This window comes from Mus pahari, chromosome 20, assembly GCF_900095145.1.
Source record: "Mus pahari chromosome 20, PAHARI_EIJ_v1.1, whole genome shotgun sequence".
Taxonomy (NCBI): Eukaryota; Metazoa; Chordata; class Mammalia; order Rodentia; family Muridae; genus Mus; species Mus pahari.
Window position 1 is genome coordinate 5,336,092 of NC_034609.1, and position 25,493 is coordinate 5,361,584.

General features: G+C 38.4%; 1 protein-coding gene across 1 annotated transcript in view; it reads right to left on the reverse strand.

The window, feature by feature from the left end:
- Smarca5 (SWI/SNF related, matrix associated, actin dependent regulator of chromatin, subfamily a, member 5) overlaps positions 1–25,160 on the reverse strand; it is a 38,509-nt gene extending 13,349 nt beyond the window's left edge. The window contains exons 1-14 of the mRNA XM_021219951.2: positions 24,577–25,160; positions 22,211–22,285; positions 19,180–19,346; positions 15,786–15,886; positions 14,159–14,259; positions 13,314–13,493; positions 11,908–12,063; positions 11,687–11,818; positions 9,646–9,714; positions 6,365–6,474; positions 5,262–5,488; positions 4,452–4,573; positions 3,230–3,382; positions 764–896 (exon numbers count right to left, since the gene is read on the reverse strand). Of these exons, the coding sequence (XP_021075610.1) occupies positions 764–896; positions 3,230–3,382; positions 4,452–4,573; positions 5,262–5,488; positions 6,365–6,474; positions 9,646–9,714; positions 11,687–11,818; positions 11,908–12,063; positions 13,314–13,493; positions 14,159–14,259; positions 15,786–15,886; positions 19,180–19,346; positions 22,211–22,285; positions 24,577–24,750 (1,900 nt within the window). The 5' untranslated portion in view covers positions 24,751–25,160. The remainder of the gene's footprint in view (positions 1–763; positions 897–3,229; positions 3,383–4,451; positions 4,574–5,261; positions 5,489–6,364; positions 6,475–9,645; positions 9,715–11,686; positions 11,819–11,907; positions 12,064–13,313; positions 13,494–14,158; positions 14,260–15,785; positions 15,887–19,179; positions 19,347–22,210; positions 22,286–24,576) is intronic.
- Positions 25,161–25,493: the final 333 nt, after the last annotated feature.

The window sequence follows — 25,493 nt, forward strand, 5'->3', positions numbered from 1 at the left end:
TATTGATTATCTTTTCCATTATGTTTAGATTTTATATAAGAACAGATGCCTTTAACCCCAATATTGGAAAAGCAGAGGCAGTATATGAGTTGAAGGCCAGCCCAGTCCACTTGGCAAATTCAAAACCAGTCAGGGCTACACAATGAGACCATTTCAATTAATTCATTGATTTCCCCACCCCCACCCCCACCCCACCCCAACCCCAAGACAGGGTTTCTCTGTGTAACCCTGGCTGTCCTGGAACTACTCTGTAGACCAGGCTGGCCTCAAACTCAGAAATCTACCTGCCTCTGCCTCCCTAGTGCTGGAATTAAAGGTGTGCGCCACCACTGCCTGGCTAAATTCATTGATTGATTGATTTTTTTAAAATAACAAAAGCATTCCTTCAAAATAGTAACCAAAGCCTAGCATCTGACAGTCACTTAGTAAATAGTTCCGGATAAGAAAAAAGTAACAAGCTTTTTGTTCAGTATCCTCAGTGCTTATAAATCGCCACAATTCAATTTAATATATGCTATGCTGAATGTCATATATTTTATATATTATCCCACTAATTCTTAAAAACTAAGTATTACTTTTATTTCCACTTAAGTGAAGTATGAAGTTCAAACTCATTAACTAAAGTTTATAATATCTGGACTAGAAACTTTCTTCCTTGGCTGTTAGCTGGACTCCGGGTGCTTACTATCTCCCCTAGGGCGTCAGACTGAAACACGCTGCTGTCAATCCAACTTAGGGAATTATTTAAAGTTCTAGGTCTCACCTTGTTGAATTACTATTGAATCCAGTCTGAGTTTCATCTCGGCACGTTCCACTATCCTTTCTTCCACAGTATTATCAGTTATAAAGCGAAACACTCGGACAGTCTTCGTTTGTCCAATTCTATGGGCACGGTCCTAGAATCAAATTATCATGTTATTTTGAATATAGTTAAAAGTGAAATAATAAAGAAACATATACACTGAGAAGCAAAATTAACTCATTAAATATAACACCTATACTATGGATTCATGTTATATAAATAGTTCTTAAATTCTCAGATTTAATTAAATTAAATACAAGGAAAGCTTCCTAAAACTAAAGAAAATCATAGTTTTTTAACAGGCAAAGCCAACTGCATGAATAACAAAAATATGATACTATCTAACAGGCAAAACTGTAATATATCAATTTGATAATCATTTCTTTCTCTTGAATTTAGTTTCAAAATCTTGTTCTTCATCAAATTAATGAAATCTGGTCACTCATTAGAAAAATAAAAAACATGAAAAAATGTCCTCCACAAACGATATAAAAATCATATTCAAATATTACTCAATCAAATTAATTTGAATGTTAATTCTGCTTAACTTCTGGTAAATTCAAACCATGTTCCACCAACAAAACACCTTATTTATGGAGCTGGTCAAATGGCTCAGTGGTTAAGAGTACTGGCTGCTTTTAAAAGGTTCCCATTTCAATTCCCAGCAACCACATGGGGATTAGATGCCCTCTTCTGGCTGGTGGATGTACATGCAGCAGAACAATCGTACATTAAATAATTTTTAAAACACCTTAATTCTAAAAGTTTATCAGTTTCCCTTAACCATCCTTACAAAGAGTGTAAGAAAAAGTCTATAGGAGGAACAACAATATGAACTAACCAATACCCCCCAGAGCTGTGTCTCTAGTTGCATATGTAGCAGAGGATGGCCTAGTCTGCCATCAATGGGAGGAGAGGCCCTTGGTATTGTGAAGATTGTATGTCCCAGTACAGGGAAATGCCAGGGCCAGGAATCGGGAGTGGTTAGGTTGGGGAGCAGGGTGGGGGGAAGGTATAGGGAGGGGACTTTGGGGATAGCATTTGAAATATAAGTGAAGAAAATATCTAATAAAAATGCCTTAATAAAAAAAAAATGTGACTAGTGCAGATAATTTGAAATTGCACTTACAAACACCCAATACTTTAAGTCAACAGTCAGAATTTGTACAATCCACATTAGTTTGTAGATCCTGAATTTTTTCAGCTTTAAAATCAATTTCTTCACTTGGCCGGACACTCACAAAATGGGCATAAATTTTAGGCATCCCAAGTGGCAGATGAACTACCAACTCACAAACTGATTTCCCTTTCTCTTAAAACACAACTACACTTAGTTACTGACATGCTCATTCACCAGAGTATTCAAAATACTTTGACTGGCCTATTAGATCAAAAGAAATAAAATTCTATTAAGTGAGACATCTTCATCAACCTCCCACCACATTCAAAAGGTTCTCTAACACATCAAAAGAGGTGAGAGAAAATGGTGGGAGAAAGAATCTAAGAGCCAGAGACTGGAGAGGAATATATAACATGCCTAATGCAGGCAGGCACTGACCCACAGGAGTTGTGGTTACCTGCACAAAATCAAGCCCAGCAAAATTCTAGCTGTTGAGACCTATTTCCCTAGCCAAGGAGTTCCTGGAAGGTAACTGCTACTGGTAAAGGGAGAATCTTTTTTCTTTGGTTATAACCACTGATAAATTGCCCTTGCTCCAGTAGAAAGCCATGTATATATGGCCTATAATTTTTGTTATATTTGTTTTTTTGTTCTTTTGGGGTTTTTTTGAGTTTGTTTGTTTTTTGTTTGGGTGGTTTTGGTTTTTTTGAGACAGGGTTTCTCAGTGTACCCTGGCTGTCCTGGAACTCACTTTGTAGACCAGGCTCTCAGAAATCCGCCTGCCTTTGCCTCCCAAGTGCTGTTGTTATATTTATTATGGGATGGGTTGGTTTTTTTTTTTTTCTTTTAGATATGTATGTTCAATAATTAGAATCATTTGATTCCTTTTGGGTGGGCAGGGAGGGTTTGAGAAGGGAGAGATGTATTAGGATGAATCGAAGAAGAGCAGGCAGGGGCAATGGAAGATGTATATGACAAAACTAAAAGGTTAAAACACTATATAGCTTTTAAAAATAAAGAAAACTGTGGGCTGAGGAGATGATTAAGTAAAAAGCTGGCTGCCCAAACCCGATGACTTGAGTAAATTCCTGAAAAACAGATAATGGAAAGACAACTCCCGAGTTGTCCTCTGGTCTCCACTTATACCTCTGGCCTCCACTTATACATCAGGCAGAAATATGTTGACATAATTTCTAAGTAACTAAACTTTTTAAATTTAAAAGAAAGTTCTAGTAGGTAAAATCAGGATATTTATAAAATAATCACATCTATTAAGCACACACAGTATTTCCTTGTTTATCTCTTACCATAGCCTGAAGATCAACTTGAGGATTCCAATCTGAATCATATAAAATTACTACATCAGCAGTTGCAAGATTGATGCCCAGACCACCAGCACGTGTGCTTAGCATAAATACAAACTTTGTGCTATTTGGTTCGTTGTAGGCATTGATGGAGTCCTATGGAAATAAAATAACAAGTGTTAGAAAGTTCTGTTATATTTGGTTTTTTGTTCTTTTGGAGGGATTTTGGGGGGTTGTTTGTTTTTTCAAACAGGGTTTCTCTGTGTAGCCCTGGCTGTCCTCGAACTCAGAAATCTGCCTGCCTCTGCCTCCCAAGTGCTGTTGTTATATTTGTTATGGGATGGGTTTTGTTTTGTTTTCTTTTTCTTTTTCTTTCAAGACGATCTAGCTGGCCTGAATATGTAGACCTCCTCCTGACTCTTGAATATTGGGTTTAAAGGTACTCTCCACCATAACCAACACTGGTGGGTAGGATATTTTTATATTGCCCACACTGGCTCAAGCACCTGCTCCTCCTGCAGTAACAAGCAGCTGGGGCTACAGGTTGATATCATCATGTCTGGCTTAGGAAATTACTTTATCTAGGACATGGTAGCACATACCTATAATCAATCCCAGCACACAGGAAGAAGCAGTCCAAGATCATACTCAACTACACTGAATTTCAGACTAGCCATGATATATAAATCCTTATCTGATGTGATGGCTCAGTAGTTAAAAGCACTGGTTGCTCTTCTAGAGGACCCTGGTTCAATCCCCAGCACCCATGTAGCAGCTCACAATCATCTGTTACTCTAGTCCCCAGGGTTCCAATGCCCAACACTGGCCTCCTTGGGCACCAGGCACATACAAGGTACAGATAGACACTCAGGCAAAACACCATCACACAAAATAAATTTTAAAAGAAAAATACACAATTTTTTAAAAATCAAATACTCTGATGCAATACAATACAAACATATATTAAATTGGTACACACTAATGGAATATAAAAAAATGAAGTAAACCGGGCGTGGTGGCACATGCCTTTAATCCCAGCACTCGGGAGGCAGAGGCAGGCGGATTTCTGAGATCAAGGCCAGCCTGGTCTACAGAGTGAGTTCCAGGACAGCCAGGGCTACACAGAGAAACCTTGTCTCGAAAAACCGAAAAAATAAATAAATAAATAAATAAAAATTAAAAAAATAAATAAAAAAAAAAATGAAGTAAGAACTTTCACACTTACTTGTCTCTCATCATGGGGTGTCTGTCCATCCAGCCTGCAGTACTCATAATTTCTCCACATGCAATAATCTTCCAAAATATCTAATACCCTTGTCATCTGACTGAAGATTAGTACTCTTGAACCTGATAAACATAAATAACCTATTATCAGAAATTTCTAACACAGAATTTTTTATTTAAAAATTTAACACTAAACAAAAATAAGACTAAAATTATCCATCAAGTTCCAAATTAGTTATTTAATTAAAAGGATAAAAATGACATCAATAAATACTCAGACCAGCCATTCCCTATCTATCTTCCATTAAAGTCTGCTTTAGGAGTGAATCATTAGCCTGTTACCTCATTTATATTTAAAACTTGTATTCCACCACTGCACATTTTATCTTTAAACATGATTCCCTAAACTCTCCAACACTAAAATCCATAGTATTCTAATTGTGGGAACCACATTTTAACTTAATAGACCATTAACATGTGTCAATTCACTAGCAACTACAAAGGTGTTTTGGGCTACCATTATCAAGGTTCATCTATTAGTATAACCATCTATAATGGTTTGAATATGCTTGGCTCAGGGAATGGCACTGTTAGAAAGTGTGGTCTTGTTGGAGGAAGTGTGTCACTGTGGACCTGGGCTTTATGACCCTCTTCCTAGCTGCCTGGAAGTCAGTCTTCTCCTAGCCTTCAGAGGAAAATGTAGAACTCTCAAGTTGGAGAGATAGCTCAGTCGTTAAGTGTTTCATCCTCTTAATACTAGAATTTTTAAAGTTTTCATTACTTTTCAATTTAATGCCAGTAACATAGATACCTTGTTCTTTCAGTTTAGGGAGTAGTTTGTCTAATACCACCATCTTGCCACTGTTGGTAACTAGATGCATATCTGTTGTGTACGGTGGACCAGGTTCAGCTCCATCGAAGAGATATGGATGATTGCAGCATTTCCTCAACTGCATCAAAATGTTCAATAGCCTCATTTTGTCCATCTTCCCTGCTGAGTTTAATATGTCTATATCTTTCATTAATATCCGAGTATACCTATTAAAAATAAAAATTGTTTAATGCCTACCACATTGCACACTTAATCCCCTCACCCACCCCAACCACAAATACTTAATAATTTGAAAAACCATTGCCTGAAATTTGCTTCCAATGGTCTAGGAATAAACTGGTACAACAGAGACTTAACAAGTTTTCCATGTTTGTACAAAAGAAAAAAAAAAAAAAGTATTTCTCAGCTTCTGTGGTGATGATGCATGAAATGCATGAATCCAGGACTCTGTGCATGTTAAACACTTTAACGACTGAACCGCAGCCTAAGCCATCATTTTTTGTTTGTTTCATGGATCTTAATTCTATTATGTCTTCCATGACTGGCCAGCAAAATAACGTACTTTTTAAACACAGAAATTGCTGGGCGGTGGTGGCTCACGCCTTTAATCCCAGCACTTGGGAGGCAGAGGCAGGTGGATTTCTGAGTTCGNGGCCAGCCTGGTCTACAGAGTGAGTTCCAGGACAGCCAGGGCTACACAGAGAAACCCTGTCTTGAAAAACCAAAACAAAAAAAAAAAAAAAAAACAAAAATAAACACAGAAATTATGAACTTTGGGCAAAATTAAATAGAAGCATATCGCTCAATGTTAGGATAACTAAACATTTAGTTTTTAATCATTTGCCCAAAATAAACAGAAGGAAGACACCCCAGCAAAATACACCTGGGCAGCAGAAGCCACACTGCAAGCCAGTCTGGTGGGCTGACTTGCCTCCTGCCACCTACCTTTTAATGGGCATCGCATTAACAGGTTAGGCCTAATCAAGTACACAGAAATTCTAAAGATACAAATTAGGTAAATAAAAGAGTATAAAATGAAAATCTGGGAAAAACAGTACTAGCAAGCATCTCAGAATACATACCATTCTCTTTGCATTTTGCTAAGACCCACATAGATTTTTACTTCTTTCTTTGGAGGCAAACTCTTTTCAACATCAGCTTTAATTCGACGAAGGAGGAATGGACGCAAAACCTTAGAAAGGGGGAAAAAAGAGAGAACCTTATCTGCAATATTGATATTATTTCAAAATCTTAAAATTATGTACCAAATACACAGGAACAATTTGCGTGAATAACAACTATTTTTAATATTTTCCTGTCCAAAACACCATTTATTATTATTGCATTACTGAAGGGTAACAACACAATAATACTTGCTATATTTTCATTAAATACTAGAAAACAATGGCGTGTTTTAAAACTATTTTCAACATTGCTAATTCATGCTGGTTTAAAAATTAGTTACTTGAACACATACTACACAACACTGCTTAAGAAATGGCTAGCCCACAGTAAGACCTGTATGACTTAATTACCGATTACAAAAGTATTCAATGTGACAAGTATAAAAAAAACCCAGTTCAATTCAGTTTTAGCAAGTTCGGTTTAGCTAATGTAGTCAGAACTACAAATCCTTGAGTTCCTCCCAGTTCTTTCCTAACAGTAAGCAATATTCTTTCTTTTTAAACATAAATCAGTTTCACCTCTTACTTTTAATTTTATACAACACATTATTACTATATATTATCACTCATAACTTTATTCAATATTTATGATTGGTATCTAAGTTTCAAAAAGTACTAGTCCTTTTTATAAAATATAAGTTTTAGTATAACAATAAAACTAAAAATTATTTTTATTTATTATTTTAAAAGCCAGTAAAACTGTACTAGTTTTACTGGCTTATAAAAATGACTATATCACAAAACAAATTTAAAGTGGGTGAGAAAAATCCATCATCAACTCTTGTCTGATTACAGCATATACCAAAGCTAGGCTAAACACCAGCTACTGCAAAGACAAGACCTTCAGTCCCACTTGACTTTCTTATAAAATTGTCCAGTAGCTTGATAAACCCAGCCAAGAACTCACCAGACTACCCACAAACTCTGAAACTATTAAAATGCAAGTTATTAAGATAGAAATTTGTAGAGTAGGGAAGTAATTTTGTATCATTATATCATTCCTAAGAATGCCAGGGTGAGTTATAAATATTTTTATTATTATTGAGTGTATTCGTGCATGATGTATCTGCTATGACACACATTGAAGTCAGAAGCCAACCATGTCAAATCAGTTCTCTCCTTCCACCTTGGAGTGGGTGTCAGGGATTTAACTGGGGTCACCAGGCCTCCAAAGCAAGCACCTTTCTGTAATTCTGACACATGTCACCAGCCTCCCAGGCTGACTGCTATATGTCTCTTTCACCACGGGGTCATAGTGGGGATTTCAGAATGCAAGGGCAGGAGGACAAAGTAGAAAATATCATTTCTCTTCTCCCTTGAGTTGATAAGCACTTCATACTACTCTGAGAAAAACTAACAAAAACACTTGACTCTGCTGCATAGGCATTTTAGCCTCCTTTATCTACCTGTACCCAGACATTTACTTAAAGGAAAGTCATGAAGTAAAGGACATGAGGGAAACGTTAGAAAGGAATCAATTCCTGTGCCTCACTTTTCATCAGTAAGATCTTATCAACACTTGAACATTTCAAGATTACAGTCCTTTAAATAAGAAAATCCTAAATCATATTTAAATGCTTGACTGTTATCTGAATTAAAAGTTCCTAGGAGACTATCACTACTCTCAGATATACTTAACAAAAAATCTCAATACACAAGAATTTAAAAGTATAATTAATGGGCTGGTGAGATGGCTCAGTGGGTAAGAGTACCCAACTGCTCTTCCGAAGGTCCAGAGTTCAAATCCCAGCAACCACATGGTGGCTCATAACCATCCGTAACAAGATCTGATGCCCTCTTCTGGAGTGTCTGAAGACAGCTACAGTGTATTTACATATAATAAATAAATAAATCTTTAAAAAAAAAAAAGTATAATTAATTTATATATGAAAAAAGACCAACCTGGCAATAAGGGCTCACACCTGTAATCCCAGCACTTGAGAGGCTGTGGCAGGATTACCTAGTACAAGCCAGCCAGGGGTGCAAAGCAAAACCACGTCTCAACAAAACAGAACAGAGAAGAGGAGAAAGAAGAAAAATATCCACTGAAGCCAGGAACCATGCAAAGTATATGTTTTCAGTCTTTGTGCTTATGATCCATTAAGGAAAACCCTTCAGTCTTCTGTAGGAAGTCCTATAAATGAGAATGCTCAAATGACTAAAGATGGAATAAATACACAAAGTACCTAGGCTAGCCTCAGCCTAGATGGTCAACAAGAAAGGTGGTAGATATAACTGAGACTCAGGCTATTAGAAGAAAATTAGGAAGAGATTCAATTAGATGCAGTAAAAACAATGAACAAAGAATAAGTAAAACCAGTCAAATGTTTCCAGCATATTTATGTAAAAGTAAAATTAAAGCTGGAATAGTCTGAAAAGAATAGGATGTAAGGAAGGAGAGATAAGCAGAGCAAGGTTTATCTGCTAGGGAATTCTTTAGACAATTTTACTGTCATGCATAGCATATAGGAGGAAGTGTTAGGGACTACATATATAATACACAATGCAACCTTCTCTTCTCCTCCTATCCCCTACATATTACCCTGGCCAAAATGGGAACAAGTGTTTAAAAGCCCCAATATAGGTCATGAAAGAACCTCGAGTGCACGGTTACAAGTACCCTGAACCTGACAATCAAGAGTATCCTTATCTATCTACCAACTTTTACCTATAAACTTCTACACGAAGAAACTCAACTATGCAGCAGTTGCTTTATGTATACTCACTATATTTAGAGACAGATGTATCAACTGGTCCTTTCAGATATCAAATTTTCAGATCCTGCTATGGAATTTAAGTGAAACTAAGCTTTAAAAATTTATCTACTCTGTCAGCAAGTACTGTTTTATCCTTTATGCTATACCTTCTAAAACTAAGAGATTACTTTCTTCATTACATTAAAAGTCCATTCTAGGTTCTAAAACTAGATACTAAAACTATCAAAGATTATCTCTCTAATATTATTTCAAACACTGGATTTTAAATTCAAACACATACACACACACACACACACACACACACACAGATGTACAAACATATTATATATATATATATATATATATATATATATATATATACACACACACATATACATACACACACACACAATACCATACTTCTGTTAACAGTAAAATAATAAAAATATGTTCCTATTAAAAGTATGTTCTAACCATACTTACCATATGAAGCCTCTCAACTAGCTTTTGATCCCCAAGGCAATTATTTGTATCAAACCAGGAATCAAAGTCCTAGATCAACAAACAAAAACATTGTAAGGTCAAAGATAAAATTAACTTTAAATGCCCTATAACTAACTCCAAGTGTAACAATTGTTTCTAAATTTACCAAAAAAAAAAAAAAAAANAAAAAAAAAAGAAAAAAAGCAATTTAGTTTAAGCCCTTACTTCCCAAGTATCAGGTATCAGGTTTACTACTAGCTTCAGGACAAGTGGCTGAATAATATTGCTCCCTAAGCATTTTTTCTGTAGGTACACAGACTGACAGTGAAGACTCTGAAAGCTAGTTTACAGAAGTAATTAGAAGACAACAAGGTTTCCAGAGAAAAGTTCACCTCATTAATCTAAGTAAAACTTGAAAACAAAAAGCATTTTGCTACTACTTAGAGAAGAGCTGCATAAGGACAATTTCCTTATCAAGTATCCTGAAAATATATATTATAAATTTGCTATGTTAAATAAACATCTTATAGTCACTGCTATAACTGAAGGCTTTAACAGAAATCATTAAATAACTAGGAAGAAAAACAAATAATCTTGGAACTATTTGTAAAACATCAAAATATTTAAAAGAATTACAACTTTCAAATCTGAATGTACTTTTCCATACACATTTCTGTTCTTTGTACAATAACCCTTAGCTGGCTGGTGGTAGTACATGCCTTTCATCCCAGCACTCAGGAGGCAGAGGCAAGCAGATCTCTGAATTTGAGGCCAACCTTTTCTAAAGAATGATCAAGACAGCCAAGGATAAACATAGAAACTGTCTCAAAAAAAAAGAAAGAAAAAGAAAAAAAAAGAAAAGAACCCTTAATGTAACAAGCCAAGTTAATACCTTTATAGAATTTGTTTATATAAATGTACTAACATGGGTCTCTACAAAGCTCCCCCACCCACTCCAGATGTAGGAGCAAACATTCAAAACAGAACTCCAATTTGGCCACTGTAATTACTAATTGCACAGACTATCAATTACATAAACTATTTCCTGTCACACAGCAAAAAGGCAACTACTTATACCATCATTTCTATTATATAAAGAACTGATAAAGACTAGGTTATTACTCGGTAATAAAAGACGGGTGTGCTACTCATTGGTCATTGTCAATTTCACCATCTAGAATTAGCCCAAAGCTGGTCCTCCCAGCACGCCTGTAGGGGACTGTCTTGATTACATTAATTGCGGTTAAGAAGACCCATCTTAAATTGTGTGACCATTTCCTGGGTTGGGGATCTTGTCTTGCTCAGAATAAAAACAGAGAACTGAGCAGTATGATACACTGTATCTCACACTGCCTGCTTTCTGACTGCGAATGAAGTATGATCAGCTACTGTCACACCTGCTGTCCTGTACCCTTGAACTGTGGTCCAGAATAAACCCTTTCCTCCTTAAGCTGCTTTTGTCACAGCAACAAGAAAATAAGACAAAAACATCAAACAAATCCCTTCACATTTGAAGGCGCGCTCTCTCTCTCTCTCTCTCTCTTTTTTTTTTTTTTTTTTTTTTTTTTTTTTTTTTTCGAGACAGGGTTTTTCTGTATAGCCCTGGCTGTCCTGGAACTCTGTAGACCAGACTCAGAAATCCGCCTGCCTCTGCCTCCCAAGTGCTGGGATTAAAGGCATGTGCCACCACACCCAGCCTGAAAGCCATCTCTTAATGTTAAAACACAATGTGTAAGATATAAAAAGATACTTGAAAATGCTTAAAAATGAGCCTTTAACCTAGAAACCCTGAAGTAAAATTAAAAAACCTTGATTGCCAAACAGGAAAAATTTGCCAACCCAGATGAAGAAACTGGTGGGAATGACATTAAAGCCAAAGCTCAAAAGTGAATACATTCTCTGAATACATAATCAATTTAGTAGGTTAGTAACAGGCTAGCTACATAAGTATAAAAAAAAATTAATGGCCATATCAAACAGTGCTATTATTAAAATATAGGTATTAACCAAAATATTATTAACCACAAAAAGAGAAGCTTACATCAGCTGAATTAAACACATCTGGTAACAAAAAGTTTAGAAGTGACCAGAGCTCGTGCAGGTTGTTCTGAAGAGGTGTCCCTGTTAGCAACAGCCGATTTGTAGTCTTGAATTCTCTCACTATTTCGGACAACTGAAAGAACCAAAGCCCAGTATTAGAACATTCTGAATAAATATCAAACTCTCAGACACAAAAAATGTTCATATTAAGTATCAAATTACCTTAGATTTTTCATTTTTTATCCTGTGAGCTTCATCTATAACTAAGTATCTCCAGTTGAATTTTTTGAACACAGACTTCTCTTTAATAAGCATTTCATAAGATGTGACACACACATCCCACTCTCCTGGTAATAAAACATCCCTGACAAATGCAGCCTGTAAACCAAAAAAAAAATTTACACAACTCAACTCAATTACATATTAAATTCACTTAAGTAATCAAAAACAAGAAAAAAAATGAGAGTATTAAACAGAGCTATTAAATAAGCATTTAAGCTACCATCCTACCACTGAAATTACTTATCACTTGGATGTCAGTTTTAACTTAGTTTCAAAAGTTGAAGTAAATCACAAAATTCCATAGCCTAACTTTAAAATGTCTTTCCAAAGTTCCACAGATCTTGCCATTCTTAGGAAGTAGGGTTAAGAAAGACTAGACAGTTGGCAGTAGATGGTCTCATTCCTCTGATTTGTAGATGTATTGGCACATTACTGTTATTATTCTTATTTTATAGATAAGGATATGAAGTAAAAAAGCAGATTTAGTTGACTTTCCCAAACAAAAAGCAACTTGGTAACTTAAAATAACCCACATAATTTACCTACTGAGGAGCAAAAGAAATCTAGACTGCTGCTGAAAAGATGGCTCAGTGGTTAAAAACACTTGTTCTTATAGAAGACTAAGATTCAGTTCCCAGCACCCACACAGAGGCTCACAACCATCCCAAACTCTAGTTCCAGGGACTTGACTCCCTTTTCTAGCCTCAGTGGAAACCACGCATGCAGGCAAAGTACCCATAAGTATAAAATAATATTTTAAAAAACTAACCTAATTAAGTATAAAATCATTTAATATAATCATTTAATCAATGAAGGCAATTGATTATGCCCAACCTCCAAATCTAAGTTCTTTATTCTTAATAGTGTCATTATTTCCATGACTTTGTCCCAAAAAGATGTGGCTAAGAAGTCAATAATTAAACTCATATTTCTATCATAACAGCTCATCAAATTACTAAACTGACTCAACTCATATTTAATAATTACTATTCTATGACTATTAGCACTATACCCTAATTTAGAAATCTGGCCCCTCAAATTTCTAATGATTTAACATGTTCAAAAAATAAGCTAACATTTCCAAATAAATTATCTTGGACTTTATACAAAGAGTTCCAAGAAGGAGAGAAGCAAACTGAAAATAAAATTAAGAAATTCATACAGCTTTCTAGTCTTTAATGCCTTCTCAGTAAGAGTCTTGAATAACCAGACAGTATGGTAGTTATAAATTACTAACAATTTGTAAAGATCCTTTCTTTTTAATCCCTTCTCCAGTTATTGCATTGTAAGCCTAAAATTAAATTCCTTAAATATCAAAAATACCACTACATAGTATCAAAACTTACTCTTTGCTCTTTATCTCCTATCAAGCAAACAGACCTAAGTGTCGGTACCCATCTCTTGAATTCACTCATCCAGTTGTGCAATGTAGACTTGGGAACCAAAACCATATGAGGACCAGGAATATTTCTATAGTGTTTCATGTATCCAAGAAGAGAAATTGTTTGAAGTGTCTTTCCCAAACCCTAAAAAATTCATCATAATTAAATGTTAAACATTTAATTATATTGATCAAATTATTTATTCATTAAACAATTAAAAACATTCTTCCATATTGATAGCCCCATCATACATAGGAACATTTAAACGAAATGCTGAGTGTGAGACAGCATGAGAAGATTTACACTTAGATCACATAAATCTATAAGGAAGGTATGAACACCACCTCCAGACTCAGGAAATGTGATATTCCAAAGTAAACTACCAAAGGCAGAGTGAAATACATTTGACTGTATTAATGGCTGCATACTTTCCCCAACCAATTGTTTAAACACGACTTTGAGAAGAATTAAAATCTTCACTACCTAACTAGTAAGTAGTGAGCAGAAAAGATGTTCTGTGAAACTAAACTCTGTGAGCTATTTTTTAAAATGGAAAAAGAAACAGTCAAATTATTGCAAAAACAACAAAGTTCTCAAAATGTACTATTTTCAAATGTACTCTAATGCAGAGATGGCAATTCTTCACATGTCACACAACCTAAGGCAGTGGGTTATAGTGCTTTAAGAAAAAATAGTTGTAATCAAAAAAACTATTCATATCTCTCTTAATTGCTACAAATTTAATGTCAATCTTAAGTTACAACACGAACAATAAAAATCTTCAAGCTTCAAGATAACCAAATACATACCATTTCATCTGCAAGGATACCATTGATGCCATTCTCATACAGAGAGATGAGCCAATTCAATCCTCGGACCTGATAATCTCTCAGTTTACCCCATTTTACATCTAAAAACAACAACAAAACACAATGCTCATTTTAAGGACAAGAACTTTAAGACAGGGCTGGCCCCTTTTATCTGATACTCAGAGATTTAACAGGAACCTATGGGTGTCTACTCTTTTCTAGAAGATACATGTATAATGAGGGTTTCTGTAAGGTTAAAATCATTAAAAATAGCTAATAAAATCTGGACTGAAACAGGGGCAGTTGGATACAACTAACTGATAATGAAGTTATCAGATAAGTAACTCTTGACTGTTTGCATCAGAGTCCTCATGTAAATCACTCAATCCAATGTTAAGCCACATTGGTCTTAAGAGTACCTCTGGGTTCTTTACCTCTTTTTTTTTCTTGGTTTTCCGAGACAGGGTTTCTCTGAGTAGCCCTAGCTGTCCTGGAACTCACTTTGTAGACCAGGCTGGCCTCGAACTCAGAAATCCGCCTGCCTCTGCCTCCCAAGTGCTGGAATTAAAGGCGTGCACCACCAGCACCACCCGGCTTTTTTTGGTGTTTTGAGACAGGGTTTCTCTGTAGCCCTGGTTTTCCTTTCTTCCCACTAAGAGTAGAAATAAAGGCAGGAAATTCCTTCTCCAAGTCCACCCTTTCTATTCCTTAAGTTTTTTTTTCTGATCTATCATACATAAGGACCCGTGTCCTTCAGTATACAGACATTACTTGTACTTGCCTGGACAAATCACTGCCAAGAATGAAAAGCTAATCAGGACTCGGTACATTAGTTATAATTTGAGGAAGAAATAATCTGAATATCCTTTCCAGCTTGTCATAGCTCTAGCCTCTAGCTTGATTTGAAAAAAAAAGAAAAAGAAAAAGAAACTGGGTGCTTTGTAAGGCAAGGGAGAAATTAAAGTGTATATTAAAAAGTGAACCAGTGAGTGAGTGAACTGCTTAATACTCTAAGCAAGAATCCAACTAAAATTCTATTAGTTGTCCACACTAACTACTCATCCAGTAACAGGAATTGCAGGAAAGCTAGGTTTCAGAAGATTACAAAAGCTTCTAACTCTATCAGATATCAAGATTGTGTATAAGTAAAACTAAGCTGTTATCTTACAGAAAAGCACTAATATATTTCACAAAAATAATAAACCCATCATCAAAAAAAGCAATTTTTTTTATCATTTTCCCCAATTATAAACTTTCCTAATTTGGGAAAAAATATGTAGCAAAAATCATTCCATTTACATGGACTTTAGAAACATACTAAGCTGAATGGCATCTTCATATACTTCTAAAATACAGCACATACTATCATCTCTCAGGTCTAGGGTACAAAGCCAGAGCTTTGCACATGCTATAAGCACCCTATAGCTATACAACTCCAACCAAGATAGTACCATTTCAGATTAAAAAGAACACATACACACACCTAAAACTTATTCACAGCCAGTAACTATTCAAGATTACTAAAAATTTTCCTTTATAAACTATATGAAAAGTAAAATTCAGACAACTGTGAGAGTCTCGAAGGAGGCTCCTTTGAAAATCAAATGATTTAATGAATTTAACTTACATGATGGAGAATCTTCAAACCGAGTACAAACATTAGTTGCTTTGGAACTTTCTGTTAATAGCTCTTCATCCTCCTCCTGCTCTGTTCTACGGTGTCGGTAACTGTCAAAATGAAAACAAAATCATTTATAATGAGATTTCAACACGATAGCCAAATGATATCACAATAATCTTTTTGTTTGTTTGTTTTTTGTTTTGTTTTGTTGTTTATTCAAGACAGGGTTTCTCTGTGTAGCCCTGGCTGTCCTGGAACTCACTCTGTAGACCAGGCTGGCCTCCAACTCAGAAATTCGCCTGCCTCTGCCTTCCAAGTGCTGGGATTAAAGGCGTGCGCCACCACTGCCCGGCTTATTTCACAATAATCTTAACAGGTATCTAAGTTAAGCCAAGGCTACAAAATGAGTAGAAGTACCAAGTTAGATCCCACGTACCAATAACATAAACGTAATAAAAAACTAAAAAGCAGAGTAAGTCTAGAAAGTGAGCAGTAGAAATTACTAGTATGTAACCTGAAATGTTTATGTAGTTAACTAAATTATGAATTAAAATTAAAATACATTAAAAGGCAGGCGGATCTCTGAGTTCGGTCCACAGGATAAGTTCCAGGTCAATCAGGGCAACACAGAAAAACCTTGTCTTGAAATCAAGAAGAAAAAAATGTCAAGCATGAAGACAAGAGTTCAAACCTATTTACCCACCAAAATAGAAGCCAAATGCAGCTTGAGCTTGCAATCCCAGCACTGAGGAGGCAGAGATAACCAAATCTCTGGTCTTAGCTGGCCATCCCTAAATTTCAACATCCCAGGAACAGAGAGAAAGACTGAGTTTGAAGTCAGTCTGGACTATACACTGAGACATTATCTCTGGTAGTACAAAACCCCACCCCATCTCCAAAATGAGAAAGGGGAACTAAAATAAATCTACCTGTGGCAAAGTGCTTGCCTAGTGTACCCAAGGCATGGGGTTTGATCCTCACAAGACGAGAGAGAGAGAGAGAGAGAGAGAGAGAGAGAGAGAGATTTTTCCAATCATACTATTTAATAAAGAAACAACTTAGTAACTTATTGTGTATTTTCTGTGGACAATCTTTATTTTATAGAATTACAAACTAAAAGAGCAAGAGCATTTCTTTTTATATTATGTTGGCTACCCCCACAATAATGCTTATAGCAGTAATTTCTGTAACACTGCTATATTTAAGTAGCTAACAGCTTGTTAGCCGTTAATACAACTTAATACATCTGAAGTACACAGTTATTTCTAAATAACAAAGAAGGCTGGGGAGGAGACATGAATCTCCCTGTGAAGGGGAAATAGAACCAACACGGGGGGGGGGGGGGGAGAGAGAGAGAGAGAGAGAGAGAGAGAGAGAGAGAGAGGGGGGGGGGGGGGGGGGGGGGTGTCTATGTGATGGGTTGGGTACAGGAACAGGAAGGATCAGGTTGGGGAAGGATGGAGGAAAAGAGTACTGGGAGATACAACCAGAATGAGGTGTGCAGGGGGAGGGGCAATCTCTGGAATGTGCTAGAAACCCTAGTGCAATGGAAACTCCCAGGAATCTATGAAGGTTTACCCTAACTAAGACTCCTAGTAATAGGGAATACAGAGCCCAAACTAGCCATCTCCTGTAACCAGGCAAGACTTCCAGTGGAAAGACTGGAACACTAACCCAGCCATAAAACCCATGACCTATATACAAGGTGTGCTGGAATAAAGGAGAGAAATTACAGGAACAGTCAATCAATCCAGGAGGAGCTGGATCAATGACTGGTCCAGTCTGAGACCAATCCCAGCAGAGGGAGCCCACCCCTGACATTGCCTGGAAAGCTAGGAACCAAAGGCTGGACAGCCTTCTAGGACAGAAAATGATTCCTAAGGAGACTCTGCTATACTCATAGATTGGTGCCTAGCCCAGTTGTTATCAGAGAAACTTCACCCAGCAACTGATGGAGACAGAAACCCACAGGCAGACATTAGGCAGAGCTGAAGGAACCCTGCAGAAAATGGAAGGAAGGATTGCAGGCACCAGAAGGGTCAAGGACACAAGAAAAACTACAGTCAACCAACAAGGACCCACAGAGACTGAGCTGACAGGGAGTCTGCATAGGATTGCCCTAGCCCCTCTGCATGTTATAGTGGTGCAGCTTAGCCTTCTTGTGGATCCCTAACAATGGGAGCAGGGCTGTCTCTAACTCTTTTGCCTGCTTTAGGAACCCTTTACTGTTGAGTTGCCTCATCCAGCCTCATGAGGGGAGGTGCCTAGTCATACTGAAACTTGATATATCATCCTTGGTTGATATCCATAGGAAACCTGCCCTTTTCTGAAGAGAAAGCAAGGAGGGAGGAGGAGTGGAAGGGGAGGTGTAGGGTGCAGGCAGAGACTGGGAGAAGAGGGGAAACTGAAGTCAGGATGTAAAAACAAAATAAAAAGAAAGTAAATGTATTTGTATTGAAATAAAGTTTTTAAGTATAAAAACAGTACTTGGCTATACATAATTGGTAAGACGATAAACTGAAATATTCCAAGTAAAACTAAGAAATTACAATATTTATTCCCTCTATATGAACATACTTTCTTATTTCAACTAATCACTCAGCCATTTTCACATTGATAAATATATAATCTCCCTTTTAAATAATCTTACATATACTCTACATATTTCATTTATTATATACCAGGAATTATAGAAGAGACTATCCTAAATATATTAATATGCTAGCACAAAAATCTTGAATTTTGTATATTCAGTATGTACAGGATATTATTAAAAAAAACAACAACAAAAGATATGTGGCAAACATTTTAAACAAATGGTAATGAAGCAAATTAGAATATTCTACACACCAGCCCAGATTTCCAATCCCCTTATAACCAAGGCTGGTGATAAGGACTAAGAGAGAAGTCCACAAGGTCTGTCTGAGACATAGATTAAGCTCAAGGCCAACTCTGACAACTCAGTGAGGCCCTGCCTCTAAACTGAAAACATGGGTGCACTTGTAAGCCACTGGAATGCTTAGCCAGCAAGCACGAGACCTTGGGTTCTATCCCCAGTACCAAAACCAAAATATTTAATGCACCTATGTGTTTTGAAAGATAAGAACATAGATACAAATTCAAGCCTGGATGACCTACTTACTTCTATGTAATGATGAATAATACATTTAACCTCTGCATTTTTAACCTAAAGACTAGCTTAACATCTTCATTTCATGTACAACATGGCTGTTAACAATTCATAAAGCATAATGGTATAAAAGTAAGTCATTGTGTCTATTTTTAGATATTTAAACACTGATTGCCACATCTGTGAAGCCACAGAAAATAAATTTAAAACCTTAAAAAAATAGAATTTAAAAAGCACATTTGGTTTAAACTATCAAATACTATTACTCACTCTCCAACTGAAAGCAAATTCTGTTTTTCATCCTTTTTTACCCGTGGGCGCCCTGGTTTCATCTTCAAGGGTGAGGTTGGAGTCTTCTGAGCAGCGGGCTGAATGAAATGTGCGAACAGCTCTGTCTGCTTTAATAAATACTCAAATCTATTTGCTCGGTCAGTTTGCTGCAAAATTTAAGACACATTTTATCAAACTTTAAGAATCAATTTCAACATGCCTGCGTGACAAACTCAAAAATCAAAGTAAACTCCTGAAACATGCTACTTGAGTGACTCTCCAAAGCATAGCCAAGACAAGCAGAGATCTGAATAGAAATGAAGACATTTAGTGCTAGTTAATGATTTAAAGATGAGAAGGGGTAATGGGCTAAGGGCAAGAAGGATTTACTGCAAAGGGGCATGACAGAAAATATTCTACAGCATGCTTACAGTAGTGCTTAAATGAATTCATATATTTCCCAAACTAAAATTATATGGGCATTATTGTTTAAGAAGTTGGCAGTCTGTGTGCCACTTGCATGCATGAAGAAGTCAGAAGAAGTTTTCACATTCCCTGGAACTAGAGTTACAGAGATTTGTGAGCTGCCATGTGGGTGCTGGGAACTGAACCTGGGTCCTCTGGAAGAACAAGTGCTCTTAACCACTGAGCCATTTTTCCAGCACCTATTAAAATCTTTATAATTTATATGTTGCTAGCATATGTATTATGCTAATTCTGTATATATGCCATAATATTGAGTTTGAAGCTTTTTAATATATTTTTAAGTATTCTCTAATATTTGAAGGTTAAGTAAAAGCAAATTTATATATATATATATATTTTTTTTTTTTTTAAAGTTCTACGCTAGCCAGGGATGTTGGCATATTCCTTTACTCCCTGCACTTGGTAAAATTGAGTTCAAGGCCAGCCTAGTCTACATAGTAAGACCCTGTCTTAAAAACTAACAAACAAAAAAACCAGTCTATTTTGTACCAGACACCTAGGTGGGGAACACAAGACTGGAACAATGTTCATACCTTTAAGACATACATTAAATAGTTGTATTACTAATTTGCACATTTTTACTTCTTCAGATTTTAATGTTCTTGAGTTTAAATACATATAAGGCACTCAGAACAGGGCCATAATAAACATTCCCTGTTGGCTGTTATTATCAAAAACTGAATTTAAACAAAAAGTGCTTTTTAGATACTAAGTTGAGTGAAGTACATGATGTAAACTGGCTCTGTAAACAGTCAAATATCAAGCTTCCTTTTTATAAAGTAAGGATCTATTCAAGAAGCTGATACTGCAGCTCAACAGTAAAAGCATGTACAAGGTTTGGTCCTCAGCACAAGAAAAACACAAACCCATTCACAATGTAAGACTGCTGAGACCAGGGCTGGAGATGGCTCGGCGGTTAAGAGCACTGACTGCTCTTCCAGAAGTCATGAGTTCAATTCTCAGCAACCACATGGTGGCTTATAACAATCTATAACGGGATCTGATGCCCTCTTCTGGAGTGTCTGAAGACAGTGAGAGTATATTCATATATATGAAATAAATCTTTAAAAAAAAAAAAAAAAGAAAAAAGAATGCTGAGACCAAATTGCATACATTAGTCATTGAACATAGTGAAGAACAAAACTAGACATACATACAACAATTTGCTGAAATTTTTTACAATCATTTTCAATGCTAAAATCTTTAAAGGTACTGTTTAATGAAAGTGGGTAATTACATCATACTATGTAGCCTTCCTAAAATACTTGTCTGGTTTATGTAGGCAAACAATATCCCATGCTATACATATTTCAATTAGATATCTCTGCTCTTATAACAATTAAACACAAGATTACAGTACACTGAGCTCCACAGAGCGAGAGCCAGACACTGGGTGACTCCGTGTCTCACAATGGAAAACCATGGGCAAGCAAAGGAGATCCTAAGAAGTTAAAAGGCAAAATGTCTTCTATATGCATTCTTTGTGCAAACTTTGGGGAAGAGCACAAGCAGCAGCACCCGGATGCTTCTGTCAGCTCCTCAGGTTCCCTAAGTGCTCAGAGAGGTGGAAGACCATGTCTGCTGCTAAAGAAAAGGGGAAATTTGAAGACAAGGCAAAGTGACATAAAAACCCACATCACCCCCACACAAAGGGGAGAGCAAATTGAAGTTCAAGGACACCAAAGCACCCAAGGCCTCCTGCCATTCTGCTCTGAGTATTGCCCAAAACCAATGGAGAGCATCCTTGCTGGTCCTCTGCTACAAAGAAACTGGGAGAGATGTGGAACACTGCTGCAGGTGCAAGTAGCCCTGTGACAAGGAGGCTGCCAACCTGAAGGAAAAATACAAAAAGGATAGTGTGGCCTACAGAAATAAAGGAAAACCTGATGTGGCAAAAAAAAAAAAAGTGTGTGGGGGGGAGTAGTAAAGGCTGAAACGAGCAAGAAAAAGGAGGAAGCTGAAGCAGAGGATGAAAGGATGAGGAAGAGCAAGGTGGTTCTGGAAGGTTTTTTTCCCTTGTCTATAAAACATTTAACACCACCACCACCACCCCCATATACAACTCACTCCCTTTAAAGAAAAAAAACTGAAATGTAAGGCTGTGTCAGATTTGTTTTTAAACAGCAGTGTCCTTCCTTTGTACAGTTAACACACTACCAAATGTGTCTTTAGATAGTCCTGTCCTGTAATATTTGCAATAGCCACTAACTTTGCCTGGTACAGTCTAGGGATTGTAAAGTGGCATGGAGATTTAAAACAGGTTCTTGTTGATGCACAGCACAAATTAGTTATATATGTGGAGGGGCAGTTTTTTTGGGGGGTTTTCAGTTTTGTTTTGATCTTCAGTTGTCTCTGATGAAGCTCATACAAAGATAATTGTTCTGTTACCTGAACACCACTCTGTAACTGCAAAAAAACAAAACAAACAAAAAAAAAAGCAGTCTGTTGACATTCTGACTGGTTCTAAGTAAATACAGATATTTAGTAGACTTAATTATCTTAACAAAAAAGTTCATTATAAACTATTCACATGTCTAGAACATACCATTTTTTCTTCATATGTAGGATCTGGTTCTTGAATTTCTTTTTGCTTTCCAGGTGATCCATCATCAAATACTTCCTGGTAGGAAAGGAAATCATCAAATTGTTTAAGGATTGTCAAGTATCATTATACTCATTTCTTTTTTTAAAAAATTGTAAATAATATTCTTGCTCCAAACTCCCTAGATATTTAATGGCTATCAGATAACCTGACATGAAACCTGATATGGATGAAATAAAATACTATGGGGATAATCACTTTTCCCAATTATAAACTATGTAACTTTTGGGATAATAAAAATATTATCATTAACACCCTAAAGCAAATTACTTTCTATACAAGCCATATGGACAAATCTGCATTTTTCCAATAAAATTATAGATACAAATTAAGTAACATGAATGTGAACAAAGTTCTTTTTGTATCATAAAATTCCATCTATTTTACTGTGCTATTTTATAGAAATGTATACAAGGAAGGACATTACCCAAAAAAGGAGTTTAAATTAAATAGTCTTAGTTTGATTCCTAGTTAGTGATAAATATTCTATTTTTAAAAATGCACTCATCCTGACAATTCAAATGCAACAAGCAAAGTGATAAAAGCTCCAGGTCTAACTTACAGATTCCCTGCAGTGCAAGGAAAAGTATACCTGTAATAATAATATGTTTTCCAACTGCAGATATTACTTCTATAATTCAATGTCTTTTTTCCCAGCTGTAAAACGTATCTAAGGTCATCAAATATATTAGGCAAGTGTACTCAACTCAAACCTAATTCTGACTTTAAATTCACTTAAGACAATAAAAAGCAGTCTAAAGATAATCATCTTAAAGACAATAAAATAGCCAGGAGAATTTAAACCCCAATAAAATGCTTATTTTTGAGTTGCTGTTTTTCAATTAAAACAAATATAAACACAAATGTGAAAACACAAAATAAGTGGTATTTTCATTAATCAGATGAGTAAACTGAGTCTTCTCAGTATAGGAATATCAACAGTTTCTATTTTTTTTTTAAATCTTATTCTTCATCATTTTCTTTTCTACTTATGTCAGTTACAGCTTGTTTATTTTTTTGGTTTGGTTTGGTTTGGTTTGTTTTTTTTGAGACAGGGTTTCTCTGTGTAGCCCTGAACTCTGTAGATCAGGCTGGCCTCCAGAAATGTCTACCTCTGCCTCCCAAGTGCTGGGATTAAAAGGCCTGAGCCACCAGTATCACTGGTGTCCAGATGCCTTTATTTCATGGAAGAGAAATCTAAGAATTCAAGTAAAGCAGCACAGAAAGACCATTTAAAACCTTAGGGGGGGGGCATCAAGTACATTTTTAAATTAAAACTGCATTCACTTCAAATTGGTACATTACACTAACACCTACCTTCCCCACTACAAGTTTCAAAGATTAACGTTATTTCACCCAAGCTGCCCCATAAAGACTGCACCATCATTTCCTTATAGTGTAAATTCTACACTAAAATTCACTTTTATAGTATTACTTCCAATCTGAGGATTCAAATTCCCAGGAATCTTAAGACTGGAACTACAGAATACCTCAAAACAAGGCCAAGGCCAAGAATAAAAATTGGAAGCAGTAACTTTGTTCCCAGGCAACTCAATGCCTGGGAGCATGTCCAAAGAGACCTGCCTGGCAGCTCCCCGATTTTCCACTCTCTCCACCCTTCCTCCAGTATTGTCACCATCATCTGGCCCACTGGAGCCCCAAGAAGGTGGTTCAACAGCGAATCCTCCGAATGGCTTCAAAAGGAAGCAAAGCGCAGAGCTAGAAGCCCATCACCCTTCCCCAGGCTCCCATTCATTCAGTTTCCCATGCGTACACCCGTAATTGGATGGGGATGCAGGACAGGTGCGGCGGCTGTCACGCTCGCTCCCCTCCCGGCGGAGCAGGGCCCGGGAGGGGCCTCCCCTCGCTGCACACAAGCAGCTGCGCCCCGCTTATCCCCACTGCGCACTCGGCCCTCCAGCTCTCGCCATTGTCTCGGCCCAGAACAGACAGATGCCGCCCCCGCCGGCACCGGGATGAGGCACTGGAGGCGCAAGTCCCCAGCTGCGACGCCGGGCAACGTCGCCCCTCGCCCCGGGAATCCCACTCCGGAGGGGCATCTCCCTCGCCGCCCTCAAAGTTTAGTGCAAACTAAAACCTCAATCGGGAGAAATGGAGCGGGTCCTGGGGAGAGCCTGGCGATGGAGGAAACGGGTCCCCTCGGCCACGGTAATCAGGAACATGTGTTTCGTAAGAGCGACCCGAGATCGGGCCAGGCGAGCTACACGGAGGGGGAAAGCGCAAAGGGGAAGAGCGGGAGACGCGCCGGCCGAGCATCCACCTCCCTCCCCGCGCACGGCCGCGCTCACCTCCATCTCGGTGTCCGCGGGGCCCGAGCCCGCAGCACACGGAGCCGCGGGCGCCGCGCCGCCCTCGGGGCCGCCTTTGTTGCCGCTGCTGCTCCCGCCGGCGCCCGCCGCCGAGGGCTTGGAAGGCGCGCTCTCGGGAGGCGGGGGCGGCGGAGGCTCGACCGCGGACGACATGTTCCGGCTGCGTCACCCGCCGCGGCCACGGGCAGGCGCGGCGCCGAGGGAAGCGGCTTGGGCCTGCGCGAGCGACACTGGCGTCCGGGCCGCCGGAGGAGCGAGACCCGCCCGGAAGCTCTCACGCGCGAGGGCTCCGCCACCGACCCCGAGCCGGTCCGGCCGCGCCGCTCCGCCTCGCCGTCCTCTTCCGCGGGACTCGGCTCCACTGGCGTTTACCTCACGGCGGGAATCACGTCGACGGGGGTGGGCGGGGCCAGCGGGGTCACGGAGGTCAGGGAAGGCGGGCTGACTCTGAGGAGGCGGAGGGCCGAAGGAAAGGGAAAGGAAAACGGAAGGTTCTCAGAGGCCTCCCGGCGCCTTCTCCTCACCCGGAGTGGCTTCTCCCCTCCAACCAACCGGGACAGCTACCTACGCCACCCGCGCTCAACCCTCGCGAGATCGCTGGTTTTTCCCCCCTGAGAAGGCCGGCTCGCGAGGGCGCATGCGCACGCTCCGCCTTGGCCCCGCCTCCTCCAGGCCTCTAGCGGGCTGTGGCGCCGAGTGGGCGGGGCCTCAAGGAAGCGCGTCCGCGGAGGTTCGCGCGTCCGCTCCTCCGAGTGACGAGAGCTGGGTCTCCGGTGCTCCCGTAACGGCTCGGCTCGCCGGGCTCCCGCCGCGCTAGGGCTCCCTCTTGGGAACGGCGCGACTGTGAGGCGAGGAGCAAAGGCCTGGGCTGACCTTCGTCGTCCTGCCGCCTTCGC